This window comes from Apostichopus japonicus, chromosome 9 (genome assembly GCF_037975245.1).
Source record: "Apostichopus japonicus isolate 1M-3 chromosome 9, ASM3797524v1, whole genome shotgun sequence".
In the NCBI taxonomy this organism is placed as follows: Eukaryota; Metazoa; Echinodermata; class Holothuroidea; order Aspidochirotida; family Stichopodidae; genus Apostichopus; species Apostichopus japonicus.
In genome coordinates, this window is record NC_092569.1 from 15,613,106 (window position 1) to 15,628,470 (window position 15,365).

The 15,365-nt window shown below is 34.9% G+C and overlaps 1 protein-coding gene and 2 long non-coding RNA genes across 3 annotated transcripts in view; all 3 read right to left on the reverse strand.

Annotated features, from left to right (window-relative positions):
• Positions 1-15,365, reverse strand: part of LOC139972923 (uncharacterized) — a 37,670-nt gene that overhangs the window by 3,453 nt on the left and 18,852 nt on the right. The window lies entirely within an intron of this gene.
• On the reverse strand, positions 262-10,291 carry LOC139972918 (uncharacterized). Its single transcript, XM_071979228.1, has 8 exons — positions 10,187-10,291; positions 5,857-5,893; positions 4,918-5,087; positions 4,490-4,754; positions 3,820-4,037; positions 3,234-3,539; positions 2,505-2,772; positions 262-891 (listed from the first exon to the last, which is right to left on the reverse strand). Exons 1-8 carry the CDS (start codon positions 10,274-10,276, stop codon positions 641-643), a joined length of 1,605 nt encoding a protein of 534 aa, XP_071835329.1. The 5' UTR covers positions 10,277-10,291; the 3' UTR covers positions 262-640.
• Positions 12,159-14,213, reverse strand: LOC139974050 (uncharacterized). The gene is made up of 2 exons (XR_011795374.1): positions 13,603-14,213; positions 12,159-13,175 (listed from the first exon to the last, which is right to left on the reverse strand). It is a non-coding gene; the product is annotated as an uncharacterized lncRNA (long non-coding RNA).

The following is a 15,365-nucleotide window of genomic DNA, read 5'->3' on the forward strand; positions in this document are numbered from 1 at the left end:
AACTGCATGTCTGTTATTCAGAGATAAAAGGAAATGAAATTCAAACTAGTCAAGTGCTAAGAAATGTTTTTTTTTTTTAAACAAAATCTTGAAACTTTACTTTGCAAGAATTTCATGTTAGAAAATTAATTAAACTAAAAGAGTGATGAACTTCAGATTTACATCTTTGTGACCTTACGTTGTTTTGAAGCAATCTGGACGATATACTTCAGCCACTATACTTATCAAACGTCTTAAAAAAATAAGATACAACAGAGTAAGTGTTTCAAATCATTATATTGTCACATTTATTCATATAGTACATATCAATGTTTAACACTTAAGGTACTTTTCTATACTCGGCAAATACTTACAATGCCAGAAACCGGTAGGCTATGCCAAACATGTGCTATTACTATAGTATTATATATAAATATTACAATGGACCTCAATGAAAGCTTTCCCAGTAAATGATAGGTACAAACCATTTTCATTTGGTATCAAATTATCTTGAGACAAGCAACAAAACCTAACAATGTTGCTGATGTGCGAGTTACTGGTATCGTAAGTTGCCTCATTAATATGTTACAACTTAATGAGACCGTTTCTCAGTAGCGTGAAATAGCTTTGCGAGTCCCTTTGCTTCGTTATCTTAACAACATCAGGAGCGAGGCCGTATTTTCATTTCTGTGGACTGAATGTTGTAATTACCGCCAGGGAAATTATACCATTCGATGGTATCACTGACACCGCTGTATGGCGCGTTGAGATCACTATATTCACAATAACCGTACCACCATGCGCTCCGATAATTAGTTCCATAATTCGCACAGTTGTAACTACCATAAGCATCGTTGTCACGGTCACGTGTAGTGAATTCACGATTGTTGTGATAGTTCATTGCATCGTATCCTAGGGAAGGAAGAGAAAGATAGTTGAGATTACTTACTTAGAACTGTGCGTTGTTCACTGCCTTTGCCAAAATATTGAAGAGTGGATCGGACTAGCCGTGAAACCACGTGTTATCATTATGATATATTAAGTCTCTAATATACATTTTCATATATAGATAATACTTATCATCACACGATGGTAGAAAATAAATTGTTGTCTTTTAAATTTCAGCAATTTCTGTGTATTTCTTGTTTGATTACATTCTCTCATTGGGAATAGGAGGAAGTAGCACTTAAAAGTCCCCAGCGCGTTTATTTACATTAACCCTACCTACCCTATGGACGTAAACCTTCCCTTTACGCTACCGTACTTAAACCTAGATTATTCTTTCCCGTTCTATCAACATTTTACTTTTTACCAAGCTTTTGGCGAAGAAAACCTTATGATATGTTGCTAAAAGTATAGCGACAATACTATAAGGTACAAACAGGAATTCTGTAATTTGTAAATTAGTTGTGTATTCTTCGATATTGATGTTCTTTGCTCCATTGAAGTAAAAACCCTACGAAGCCGGTAGAATTTGACAACCATTAAAAGTGTAATTATGTTGCATTTCCTGTTTTATTTTGTATTCTAAAACTCAATTTCGTTATCAGCAATGTTAATGCGACTTTTATCATAAACTAGTAACCTCTCACGACCCCTTCCATCCATAAACCCATGTCTAAAGTGTAGTCGCTTGTATACGTTGTATATGAGGCAGACATTGCTTTGTTGCCTCTGTTCATAGTCTGGGGATTTACCCTGTAATATTTGAAGTTATATGACCTTCAATTTGTCAGTAGTTATCATAAATATTTATCTCTGTATTCGCAAAACAATTATTGATAATCTTGCATGTGGAGTTGAACATAATAATGAATGTCTCTACAACTTAGAGAAAACATTATTATGCCATATTTACTTCTCAGTACCACGCAATACCACCTGATTAAAAATGAGATATAATATTGATTTTGAAGCAAGATAGAAATTATATGATTTATCACGAATACAATGCAGTCTAGTAGTGAATTGTAGGTTGTTGCGACCAACACACCTACGATTACAAAAAGGCTCCGAGAGTCGTATCTCTTCATGTGTATTGATGTATTGGAAAATACACCTTACTGGGTTTATCTCTCTCAGAAAGCTTGGACGTGTTACATTTCATAAAGAACTATTTCGATTATAAAAATCACCCCTTGTCAAGTAACTGTGAGTAAAAAGGGTCCTTTTGTTATTTAACAAGTACCATTTGCTGCAAAGATCAGAAAGTAAAATATGCCTTTGTCGACAACAATTTTGAAAAGATTGTATCTGGTGGTACAGAATGCATATATCATCCATGGGAATATTTTGAGGTAATGTGGTGGTCTGACACTCAAACCAAGTGACATGTCCAACGCTCTCTATTGGGCTTGTTCGCACAGTTAACAATAATTACAATTGTATAGGATATTGTTCCACATGTAACCATAACTTCCTTTTGGCGGACTGTTTTTTATGTCGTAAATTGTCATCAGACCGGCTTCAAGTAGACACATATTGCGTGTCTTAGGATCTGGTTTGGAAGTAGAAGAATCACTCACCTACTGTACTTGAAGAATCGTAACCACTAACACTGAGTCTGAAATTAGTATCCACATCGCCCACGCTGAAGGAGCTATACTTAGCATAGTAATGTTGCCCAGATTTTGATTCGAGTTCAATCCTTAGCTCATATTCGCCTTGGCTCGTCAATGCTGCAAGTTTATCGTTGCCAAGCCAGAAATTGCCGTCGACAAGTCCGAAACCCTCTCTGTATTCATCCCAAACTCTAAAAAAACTCAAACTACTGTCAACACGTCGCTGGAAAACCTGTAAATATAGGTATATAAACAAGAAAGGAGACTCAGTAATCAACGAATTAGACTACATTTCAGGATGCTTGTATTTGTCCACGTTGTGATATCCTCGTTCAGTTTACATAATTTTCTTGTCCTCATTGTCACTAACAACCCATGGATCTGAAAAAGGAGTCTCATCTTGGATAATACTTCTATTTTAAGAACACTTAGACCAATGTTCAGCAGCAAAAATAAACATACTGTAGACAGATTTTTTCTTGTCATACAGATTTCCATCAACCAATCTGTAAACTGTTTCAAATTGGCATACTTGTTTAAGATGTATTTTATATATAGTTAAAAGTTTATAGTAACAAAATAAACGTAACTATGATTAATAACAAAAAAACAATCATAATAATAATGTCATTAGTGACAAAACAGGTTTTTCTTTTGTCAATCTTTGAATATGAAATTAATAAAGATACATACCAACCAACCACCTCCATCTGAGTCATCGCACACGACCTCGAATGGCACTTTTGTCCACCCAGCTGGTTGTATATTTTGGATACTATCCGATGTTGCTCCTCTGAATCTACCACAGTCGACGGAAGTGGATTGAGTACACTCGACTCCATCGCCCGTGTACCCTGTGTTACAGTAGCACTGTAATATGCCTTGTCGTTCCTCACAGTTACCATTAGGACTGCACTGGTATGTATCGTCACAGCTTAGCAGACCGCTGTTGCAAGAACATCGCTTAGTACAAGAAGGGTTCACGTATACATCACCTTCCTGTGACGAAAGAAACGACCGTTAAAGAACTTGGTATTAAGATATTATATGTGATTATGACATTTGATATCTGCATGCAGTGTTAATCGAAACGAGTAATCGCTCGCGTTTCTAAAGTTCGAGAGTTAAAACTCAAAAAGCTACATACAGTGAATCGTTGAACCCAGTCGCCATGTCGCCGTTCAAAATCAGAAAAGAAAAGGTCATGATGAATTTATCTGTCTCACACAGAATAGTGAGACCACCTCCTGAACAACTAATGCTAAGAAGCGACTCTTACCGCAAGGACCATCCCTTGACCACCATCTGCTTCCTGTATATAACAGCTACAGTTATATCTAGGTATACATTCATCATCGTCGTCCATCAAGAACCCATCGGGACAAACGCATGTGGGTGTATCACTGCATGATTCTGTGCAGCTAGGGTCAGCACAAGAACCTTCACATTTACAATCGTTGAAAATCTTGTTGGTAGGACACCACTGAAAGTATGTATCTAGAAGAGGAATACCAAAAAAAGTTGTGGAGTATTAGCTCATTGGTTAACGATTTAAAAATTTCAAGTCCAGCCGCCTTATCACCAAGACTTGTATAGTGTTACCTACGAAATTCTTGCTAATGAAAAATCTAAAGCTGTTTCTACTTGGTTATTTCAACTTCATTGTGCCTTAATTGTCTTTACATATGTAAATTCAATGTTTCAAAAGAAAGAAAAGAAGTGTAAAAACAACAAGAAGTACGACAAGCTTATCCCTCCCCGAAAGTCGTGTCGTAGTCTTCGGTAAATGGCACATGATGGTCGCTCAGGTTAAACCTGATCGCCGGAAATTACTCCTTGAAACTATAAACAAACTTGGGTATAGAATGAACTAACATTCACTAACAGCACTGTCAGGTAACGCGTCAGAAATTCAACAATGTAGCATGCAGGCATAGTTTACTACCTACCTGCTTCTCCGGTATATCGTCCAGTACTGATCAACTTGTAATGACTGAAGCGGTCACTGATTCGAAAGGTTTCATACGTCACGAAGAATGACAAACCGGACTCTGTAGTCAGGTCCATACGAAGTTGATATTTCTTCTGGTTGGTGATGTACGATATCTTCTCATTGCCGAGCCAAAACTCTTGAGAGAGAAAACCAAACCCATTCTCATATTCTTCCCACGAACGATTAAAGTTGATTGATGCGTCGTGCCTCCGCTGTATGACCTGTTGAAATAATATGAAAATCATAAGCTTATTTCTTCAGTGATTAATTAACAAAGTGTTATCATTTTCCACTGCTGCTATAAAACCACAAGACAACCAATTATCATTTGGACATGAAATAGTTTTGTAACATGGCAAAGACACTGTTTGTAAACCTACGTACCGTCCATCCACCATCACCGAGACTGTTGTTACAATATACTTCGAAAGGTTCAATATAGCCGTCTGGTTTGATGACGTAAACACCATCGATACTAGAAGATGAACATTGGTTTAGTACTTCAAGGCAGTCTCTTGGATACTCAGCACGTTGATAGAAGAAGAAAGATGACGCTGAAAGTAGACATTGTTAATAAATCAGAAAAATCATATGAATATATCAAACTTTTTACCGACTAGTTACCAAACTCCGTATAAAATGTGCAAGATGAACGTAAGTAATTGCTTTGTTTGCACAACTTTTCTGTTTTACAAAGTATCGCATATCTGAAAGTGCGTGAGAACCTATACATATCAGATATTATAAATCAAGACATAAAGGTTAACAATTCAAAATTTATTAACACGTTGCCATCATGCATTTCCTATATCAACTCTGACATACGAACTGGATGTACATATTTTGAAAATTTGCTTTCTCGTTTGTAGCGCCTGTATGTTCTGCCATCTAAGTTGTTTTGGTTATTCTATGATGTTACATATTTCTTCCAAACAAAAGGTTTATTGTGTAAAAAAGTTGTTACTATGTAGTGACGAACAAATCTCAAAAGTAAAACCGACACGAATCGAGAAAAGAGTGGGAACAAATCGTCGCAATATCACCGGCCTATATTTTTACACAAATAAAGATTATTTCAACGAGTATTAAATGACATTAGATTTCGACGTCCAGATAAATCATAAACTGGTAGTTGCCCAGTTAGAAGACCAAATAGAAATTCATAGAAAGCTCGAGTAACCATATACATAATGGATGTTAATAATGTTGACTAGTCAAGATAATAAACTATTTTGTTACTGATAATAAAGATGGAGCACAATCGACAATGTTTAACAATATCAGCTCAAAAGCCGCTTTTATATAAAATATCAGAAAACTTACCGGAACTTTCATCACGAACGTCACTTTGAAGGTGAGGCTAAAACATAAAACACAAATATCTTGTTTTAATTGTTTAACGAAACCATTATAAAACATACACTAATGACCAAACCCTTGGTAATTATATAGTCTGTATTAAAAATAATGGCGTTACAGGTTTATGTTCAGCCTAAGTTTTGGGTTGTTTGGTTGAGGTTTCGTGAGGCTTCGTGTTGTTTATACTTTCAACTAAACTTTGGTGGTTTCCTCTCTTCCTCCTTGAAATAATAAAATTTACTTCTTTCATTTGAGTAATAAAAATTCTCACATAACCCGATACGGAAAACTAAAAAATTAATATATCAAATTAGTGTGATATAAACAAAGCAGCATTTGTTTTTAAAACAAAGAATTTGTTTTCTCCTTATTTCAGAACGGGAAGGAGTGGAATGATCACGAGTAAATCTGAAACTGTCAACAGTTCTGATTCATAAAAAAAAAATCAATGATGATTGTTATTCATAACTTGAAGTGAAGTAGTATACCGGTAACGTCAAACTGTCTTTATCTTAGACAGTTAACTATAAACATTAACTGTACAGACAAGTTGAACCAAAGTTCTCTTAGGCTTTTCAAATTTTAATATTGTAAATCTAATACTTATGTATGAATTGAACATTTCATCACAGACTGGACCTTCACATACAACAATTTATTATAATCTCTTGTTGCAACACCTTTCAATTGATGAAATCATCAAGTCAATATAAATGTGTATGTAAATTAGTTACTTTCATCTCCGCCAATAATTAATAAAACTGATTTTCCGTTAAACCAAACGGCTTCCTTCAATAAATATTAATTACATTTGATTTCATACTTCAACAAATTCTCAAGCATATCGACAATATTTAGAATGATCTGACAATATTTTATTTACGTTAACGTTCAATGAAATTTAGCATGAACTTGTTATGCTTTTAACAAATAAACTTTACGTTTTTAAATTATTCGCTAACGTCAATGATTCTTTGTTAACTGTTACTTACTGTGTGAATTACAGCAGTCTATAGGAGTTATTGAATTACCTGCAATTATGTTATCATTAAGAATTATAAGAAATCAAGTATTCTTACAGAAGTCATTTCTAACCTTCGTAGTCTTCCAAACAGTAGAAATAATATGCGGTGAAACTCAAACATTTGGAATTACCGTTAGGTTTAGCGTGGAACAAACGTAACCGTCACAATTTATGATTCAAATTCAGTATGACTTGTTAATATCTGTTTGTCAAGCTGTTGTTATTTTTCCTATACCGTTAGCCGAAATGTGACATATAATTGTTGTTTGTGCTACATTTGATGATTTTAAATGAAAATTAAAACAGTATGATAACGGTAAGGAATTGAATTTGTAGAGTAGTTGAAAGCTTGGAATAATTGTTAAAAAATAGGAAAAGGGACATTTTTTTCATATTAAGGAAGTTATTAATGATGAATATTAAAAAGTTACGTTCAGAATTCAACACCCACTGCACAAATGCGAAAAAATGCTTATACTTTATCAAAACTGTATCATTTTGTTAATAGTATAGGGATTATAACGATACTTTGCTTATTTGTCTTTACATTTTATTCTGTAAATTTAAAGTCATTGTAAAACTTAATGATTAAATGTTCTATACACATAATGGTTTTAAAGTTCTTATACGGTGTATACGTCTATGGAGAAGCTGTATACAAATTTTGTTATCTCTTTTCGAAAATCAGTTACAGCTATGCTGCTGTGAGCCTTGCGTTGTTATGAAAAAGATTTAATAAAAATATGAATGGTTATTTTGGGCCTTTTCCGAAGGAGATAGGAAACAGACCGCTGCCTTATACGTTGGTTGAAACAGCATTTTTCGACAAGTCATAAATCCAAATCAGCCAACTAAACGTTGAATTGTTCTTACAAAATTGTATTTCCAATAGTAACAGAGAAATGCTGTTTATGGAATTTGAATTTACAAATGTGATTTCAAATGCATTTACTATCAAACTTATCTCTCGGGCTTTGAAAAATTGATGATGTTACCAAAATTATTAATTAGTCTCATCGGTTTCTTCATTTGATTTACGAAAAACTAAGTGTCTAATCATGATCAAGATTAATTTAATTTGATTAATAACAGCGAGGTTTGGACAAATTAACTACTAATCTTCAAATAATATTTTCAGTTAAATGGTTTGGAAACTTACAATATCGTTTACGGTTAAAGACTAAAACATAAGAAGAGCATCGTAGATGGCTATGTTATGACTTTTTTTATGAACTCATAATAATGGAAATTGGTGGAATATCTTGAAGTCGTTCAACTTATGCTCTTAACGATTTTGGACCTTACGATATCCTATGCACTGAGAATGCAAAAGCAGCACTCTAAATAAATGTAAATTACCAAGGATAAGATATTCCTAGTAGAAATTTTATTACGATACGTCTTTACGATTTACCTCGTAATCTCAAAACAACAAAGTTTATTTTCCATGATTGACTATCAGTTGAAATATTGAAGAGTAGTTTCAAAATATGGTTAATGAGTAAACGAGTGGCTTTGGGTATCCCATTTAATAGACCAACTAATTCAATTTTGTACTTAATATTTCGAAATAGATCAACTGGAATAAATTAAAAACAACAAAATTATTAAATAAGTCTCATCGGTTTCTTCATTTGTTGAAACAAGAAGAAATCGTTCTACTGTGATCAATCTTAAAATAATTTCTTAAAATATTTTTCGTTAAACGGTTACATTTTCGTTTGCGTTTAAAGACTAAAACATAAGAACTTTGTCATAGATGGTTACTTAACGTACTTTGTGTTAGATTTTATGATAAAGGAAATTGGAGGAATATCTTAAACAGGTTCAACTCTTTTGAGGGCATTACGATATCCTATACACTGATAATGTGAATGCAGCAAATCTAAGTAAATGTAAATTACTAGAAATTTTGTCGGAGGGAGAGAATGAGATATATTCCTAGTAACAATGTAATAACGATAAGTCTTTATCATATACCTTGTAATTACAAACACAGTATATCTTCCATATTTGGAACTCAGTATTTACTGCCTTAAAAATAAATCTGAATTTTGACTCTCAGTTGAAATATTGAAGAGTAATTTCAAATTGGTTCATGAGTAAACGAAAGGGTTTGGATATCCCATTGTGCAAACCAACTAAATCAAGTTTGTCTTTAATTTAGCATGAGAGATATGGATTAAGTTAGAATACATTATCGTTATTTTAAGACGAGTTTCGCTATCATGTTTTTATTTTCCATAAATGATCTATATACAGACCATATCAACATAATAAAAAAGTCAAATAACATTGTTTTAGTTGATGTTATGGATGTTTTTACAATTCCATCGTTACATTTAGTTTACAGTCAATGGCTAACCATCACCCTCGCTTTAAAGAAGTGTTTAAAAATGCATCGTTTAATTGAAGGTTTCTATGTACAAGTGTTTTTATGTACAAAGATATAAACAATATATATATGTTACAAACAGGTCTTGAAGTTGACGTTTTTCAGTTAGGTATGATGGTATTGGGACAAGAAAAAAACAAAACAATAAAAAACAACAACACTTCTGTAAGCTTTGTCTTCACGGGTCACATAAGGCACCTACGAAATAGTTTGAGTCTTTGACTAATTATCGTGTGCTGACTATAGGTTTTGATTAAAGTTATGTAATATATAATTGCGAATCGAAGTAGAAGTGATTATTGCCGTAGATTAAATTTCAGTTTTCATCAGACTTAAACATCAGCTCTGCAAATAAGTGAGACCCGTTTACCTCTTTTAAATATGTTACAATAAAATATGTTTATATACAAATTTAAACAACATATATTCCTTTTTTTTTCTTTTCATAATTATGATCATATTTTTCAAATGTACTTGACTTTTAGATTCGTTCGAAAAAGTTTGATTGTATAAAGATTGAGAAAAAAACTTGAAACTCACTTATGAATATATTTTATTTTACACTAAAACTACGAGAGGGACAAAGACACTTTTAATTGAAAATATATTTTAACATTTGTTTGAAAGTTAATAAATCGGGATGAATTTTGTTATCTATCTAGAGATTGATCTACGAGCGACCATTGCAAAGAGTTTACGTTTTGTTCATCTATAAACGCGAATATCACTATGTATCAATGATAAACATAACAATTTTCCAGCTGCTCTTGTAGTGAAGTATAAAGAATATATGTACATATACAAAGTAGGTTCAAGTTTAAATTTTTTTAAAGTATCGATTGAACTTAGAAGCAAGAGAAAAAGAAAACACTTACCCCTCCTTGCGAAGAAACACTGCTTGAAATAGAAATGATAAAAAGCAGAGAGGTTAAACCTCCAAGATGTTGTCCAAATATGTTCAACATTGTCAAAGCTAGTTACTTCTTAAAGGCTGAAGTTGAAATGAAGTCTTAGAGCAGTTGACGCCGTCTGATCCATACGAGAATTGACTAAAGGTTAGTACAGTGGTGTATAGAAACCTTTGACGTACGGTACCGTGAAATAATTGATCAGTCGACAGATGATATGATCATGTTTTTCAGAAGAGAGCTATTAATTTATTTCACATCCACATGACACCATAGCACCACGTTACTTTTTAGTCCTTAAAAGGAGTGTGTCATTATTTTAACTTCTGAGCATGCTGTCGTTGACTTGACACTACGTTTTACGATACATCCGTCACAGTGTTATACTAAATTTACTGCTGTGGTCTATCAAGTCAAAAAGGAAACAGAAAAAGGGGAAAATATTTCAAGTTTTCTTTTAAAGACAAGATAGATTGGATGGAAAGTTTGCTGGTCACTAAATATTCCGTACTGTTTATAACTCTCTCATTTGAAGCAGTCAAGCTGTCGTAACCACATCTGCCGGGAATTAGGTTAAGTTAACGTACTAACAAGGGGCCTAAGCGATCTGCAATTGTGTGATCACAAAGTTCAGCAATCCCCCCGAGCCGGACACACGCACACCAGTCAGTCCAGCTTCCCCGTTTGGTCTTAATTGTCGCCACAAAACAATACTTCAGATTTATTAGAAAATTAGGTAACAGTTCCACATGCATTCATATTTTTGAGATCCAGGAAATCTCCGACTCTCGATTAAGAAAGTTAAACTACAAATATAAAGTAAACTTAAAGAGGCCATGACACGAAAAATCCAACTCATCGAGAGTAACTTCCTCTGAATCCATGAGAAAATCTATGTTCAAAACTATCCTCAACACCTTGAAAACCTCAAGGACTAATTAGTAATTAACGTTTTAATATTCGCATCCGAAAATAGATATCTGAGAATGCGATTTCACAACAAGACAATGATGACGTCATGTTAGGAACACACGTGCAAAGCTCAGGCATGTATCGGATGCGCGACGATCATACCGTTCCATATACAGTACACGCACATTTACACTGAGAGAACAACCACTGTATTATGCTATATCGTTAGAAATTTCAAGTTTGTTTTACAACTGTTGTAAACTATCCGAGAGAAATGCCGGTCCGTTGTGTTGTTGGGGCTGCATAAATATCATTACCCATGCAATTAGCCTTCATCCATGGCTGAAGGACGAAAAAAAACACGGCGATTATGACCAAGTTAGTGCACAACACCAGCGCCGATTTCACTGGACCTAGCCAGTATGCAGCTCCGAATGAAGCGAACACTTCACGGAAGCATACTACGATCCCTCCTTTTTGTTATGAAATAAAACAAATGGACTTTAACGGTTCGACATAAAAAAGTCATTCTTCTGTCAAGTAATCCACAAAAAACTACTCTGAAGACCAGATCGGGGAACAGAAAACCTCCAATGGGGCAAGTGGCGATCCTTAGGAGGTAGCGCGCCGAGCACTAGTAGTACTATAGTATTAGCGTTACTACACTGAAGTCGCAATAGACGAAGAGATTTTACTGTATCATCTAAATTAACACCCCCTTCATTGCTCTATTGTATACTAATAAGCTATGAGGTTAACTTCAGAAGCGATGGGTTACATCTTCTTGTGAACAAATCTCAGTGCCCCAATTTATTTCTGGAATATGCTGGATCAGTTAATTATGGCAATAATTTCTTATTCCTATTCCAGGAAAACCATTTATTATGTTGTGGAGGGAGTGGGGGTAATGGGGATGGGTCAAAATAGGTAGGTAAAAAGATTTTATTCCAAAGGTTGTTTAATTAAATCTCAAAGCGATTTATTTTAAAGTCACAGAGCCAAAAATTCACACAACATAGTTCAAGTGTTAAATCATTGAACAAAATTTATTCAATATCAGTTCTAGACAGTCATTCTGGACAATCTGAACTAACATTAACAACAATCATTGTATTATATGACATAAAAGTAAAACTGTACTTTCCATAAACATTATCATTCTTAAATTACACTAATGTAATTTGTGACATCAAAGGAGGTTAAAAGAAAACAACTTACATGAATTTTTTGCTTTAAGCCTACAAAGCAGTTGCATGTCCATCGCTATCAATCGTTGTTGTGACAAATTAATTAGAATAATCCAGAAGCAAATACAATACAGGGTTATTTAAACCAAGAAACACTGCACGACGCAACTCACATGCAAAAATGTTACCCACGCACGACGACACGTACAACACTGATGGGCAATGTGAAACACAGCATCACACGCATTAAAACAATCGAAGACCATTAACAGGGTGTACTGCTGAGTTTTTGAAGAAAGACTACAAAACAAACCAACTGCTGCTGAAGAAACAGTCTAAACATTCAAGAGTTCTGCTGACTCCATTGGTCTTTATTATGACTTTTCTGTCAAATATCATTGGTGATATGGATATTTTGGCTTCCAGATTAAAGGTACGAATCAAACGAGGTAAATGCCCCTAAAAAGGTCAATGCCCGTTCCCTTATGCACATTTTATATGACATCACGGTCACGCCAATACTTGTGTCCAAATGCTTCAAAACATGCCTTTTCTTTTATTGTTGATGTTGGGTCTGGAAAATAACCTTTTCATCCTGAATTAAAAGTCTTGAATTTCAATATATCAACACTGAGGGAACCCTGACGGATTGATAATCCAACACAATCGTAGTTTAGAAAGGCTTCCTATACAATGAGTTTTCTCCTGGCAACTTGAATCCAGTGTAATGACCATTGGCTGGAAAATCACTTCTGATCCTTTGGACTGCACATGATGGTAGCACAACCCTGACGTGTCTTGCTAGGAACCCCAAGTATCATTGAACCTGTTGACCGTAGGCTATGTATCTGTACTGCCTGGGAAAAAAATTTATGAAAGTTCAAAATGTATTAATGTTGGCCATGATGTCCACAATAACAAGCAGGCACACAATGTACAGTTATGGTTACATTTGTTGTGATTTTACACCTTCCATGTATCATGAAACATTCTTTTGTTTCAGAAAATTGATTTGCAAAACTCCAGGCCAAAGTACTAGCCAAGTAATAATGAGTATGAAATAACACATATGCCTACCTAGCATGGCTGCATAATGCAACTTACATCCCCGAGCCAAACTTTCAGTATGCAACCAACCCTACTAGTACTACACACTCTACATATGGGTTGTAAGTTACCGTAACACAACGCACAATACGGTTTAGGGTGTTCCGCGAATTCCAACAACACATGCACAAAATGGACTGGATTTTGTTTTTAAATGCTTCGTTAATAAATTCTTACCACGTTGTATGTTCCTTGCAATGGTTTCGAACGGATTTCTTCTTCGATATGTTGTGGAGCTTCAATTTCGGCTCGTTTAACAGGCTCGAACTGATACGGTTCTAACACCTCCGCTCCACCCTCAGCGTTCGGTTCAATATTGGAATGATCATCGCCTTCACTCTCTGCTTCGAATATGAGAAAGGGCACTCTAATTATAGCCCAATTTCACTGCCTAGTGAAGAACCATAATCACTTTGAACTTCGGTTGCCGCATTTGGCTCTGGATCCGCCATTTCACAGGAAATTTTGATTTGATATCGCACTTGTGATCGGTGTTTTGTTTAGTAACTACTAGTGGTATGTGTACTTGTCTACTGTGTACGTGAATGGTACCGTAGCAGCGACAACAAATATGTGTTCAAAACGTGACGTCACATGACGTCATGCGAATCGGAAAATTTTCGAGTAAACAAAGTTTCAAACGCCGAAAAGGGTAAATTCATTCTCAATTTTCGACTTGAAAAATCAAGTTTTAAACTGGCAGATTGGTTGATACATGTTTTAGAGAACATTCTTTGATGGATCCCAAAAATATAGGACTTTGAAATTTTCGTGTCATGGCCACTTTAAGGGATATATTTTGATCCTAGAGAGGAGTTAAATCGTTAACCACGTGTATGTGATATAATCAATGAATAGGTTCACTGCCAAATACGCTGAAAGACAAGGTATAAGGTAATATCAATAATATGATATAACTCTATCTTTTAGGGTTTTCACACTAGAGCTCTGCTCCCCTGTCGGCCCCTGTGTTCCTGTCACAACCATCTTAAGTTTTTAACTTAATGCAAAATAAATCAACAACATACAACACAGCACAGACAAGCACTGCTTTAGACCTCAGAACAAATTAATCAACCGTCGAAGGTGCATTAGAAATAATGAAAGTGTAATACAAATAGTAATAAATAGCCGATGGAAATAGGCTAGACAAAACTTAGCCTTAATTCCTTGTGCATTTGAAATTCAATACCGTTTCACTGAACAAATTATCCAACATAACCATATGTAGAGGAAGGACGCCATTTTCGGCCACCCTGGTTATGCCTGGTAAGTTTTTCCGGGTGCCAAGAATATGAGGAAGTTAACCACGTGGAGATTAACGTAGAAGTCACGTCAATCGCTAGTGTCATATATAACAGTTATGAAATTACCTGAATATACAAGTTATATTTCAGTTAAGGCTACATTTATTAACATAATATCTGATATGAATACCCTATACAGGCCTAGTAATTACACATTTGTTGATCATAAGCCATAAAATACAGTTTTACGATAACATTAAATTAAAACCTAATGTAGGATCTGATTTTCATATTGTATAACATCTTTCGTATTCACTGTTTCCATGCACACTGTAAACTCACGTGCACGTACTGTGTGACATCTAGGACACTCTGGACTTGATGCAGTTCTTCTTAATCTATGGATGCTCATAGACACCTTCAAACGGTTGTAAAAAAAAAAAACTATTTATCATTCCCACGGCTACAGTCTGGTTCAAATAGCCTGGTTCAAATTGTGGAGTGTTAGCTCAGTGGTTAACGCCGGTGCCTTCCAATCATAAGGCCCCCGGTTCGAGTCACTCCAAGATTAATGTATGTTGTCCAGTTACAGAGTTGTTGACAATTGACAATTCATAATCACGGACGTTAAATATGAATGTAAGAGACTGACTTCGGTCAGCTTGCGGATTTGATAAGCCAATGAGGCTTCTT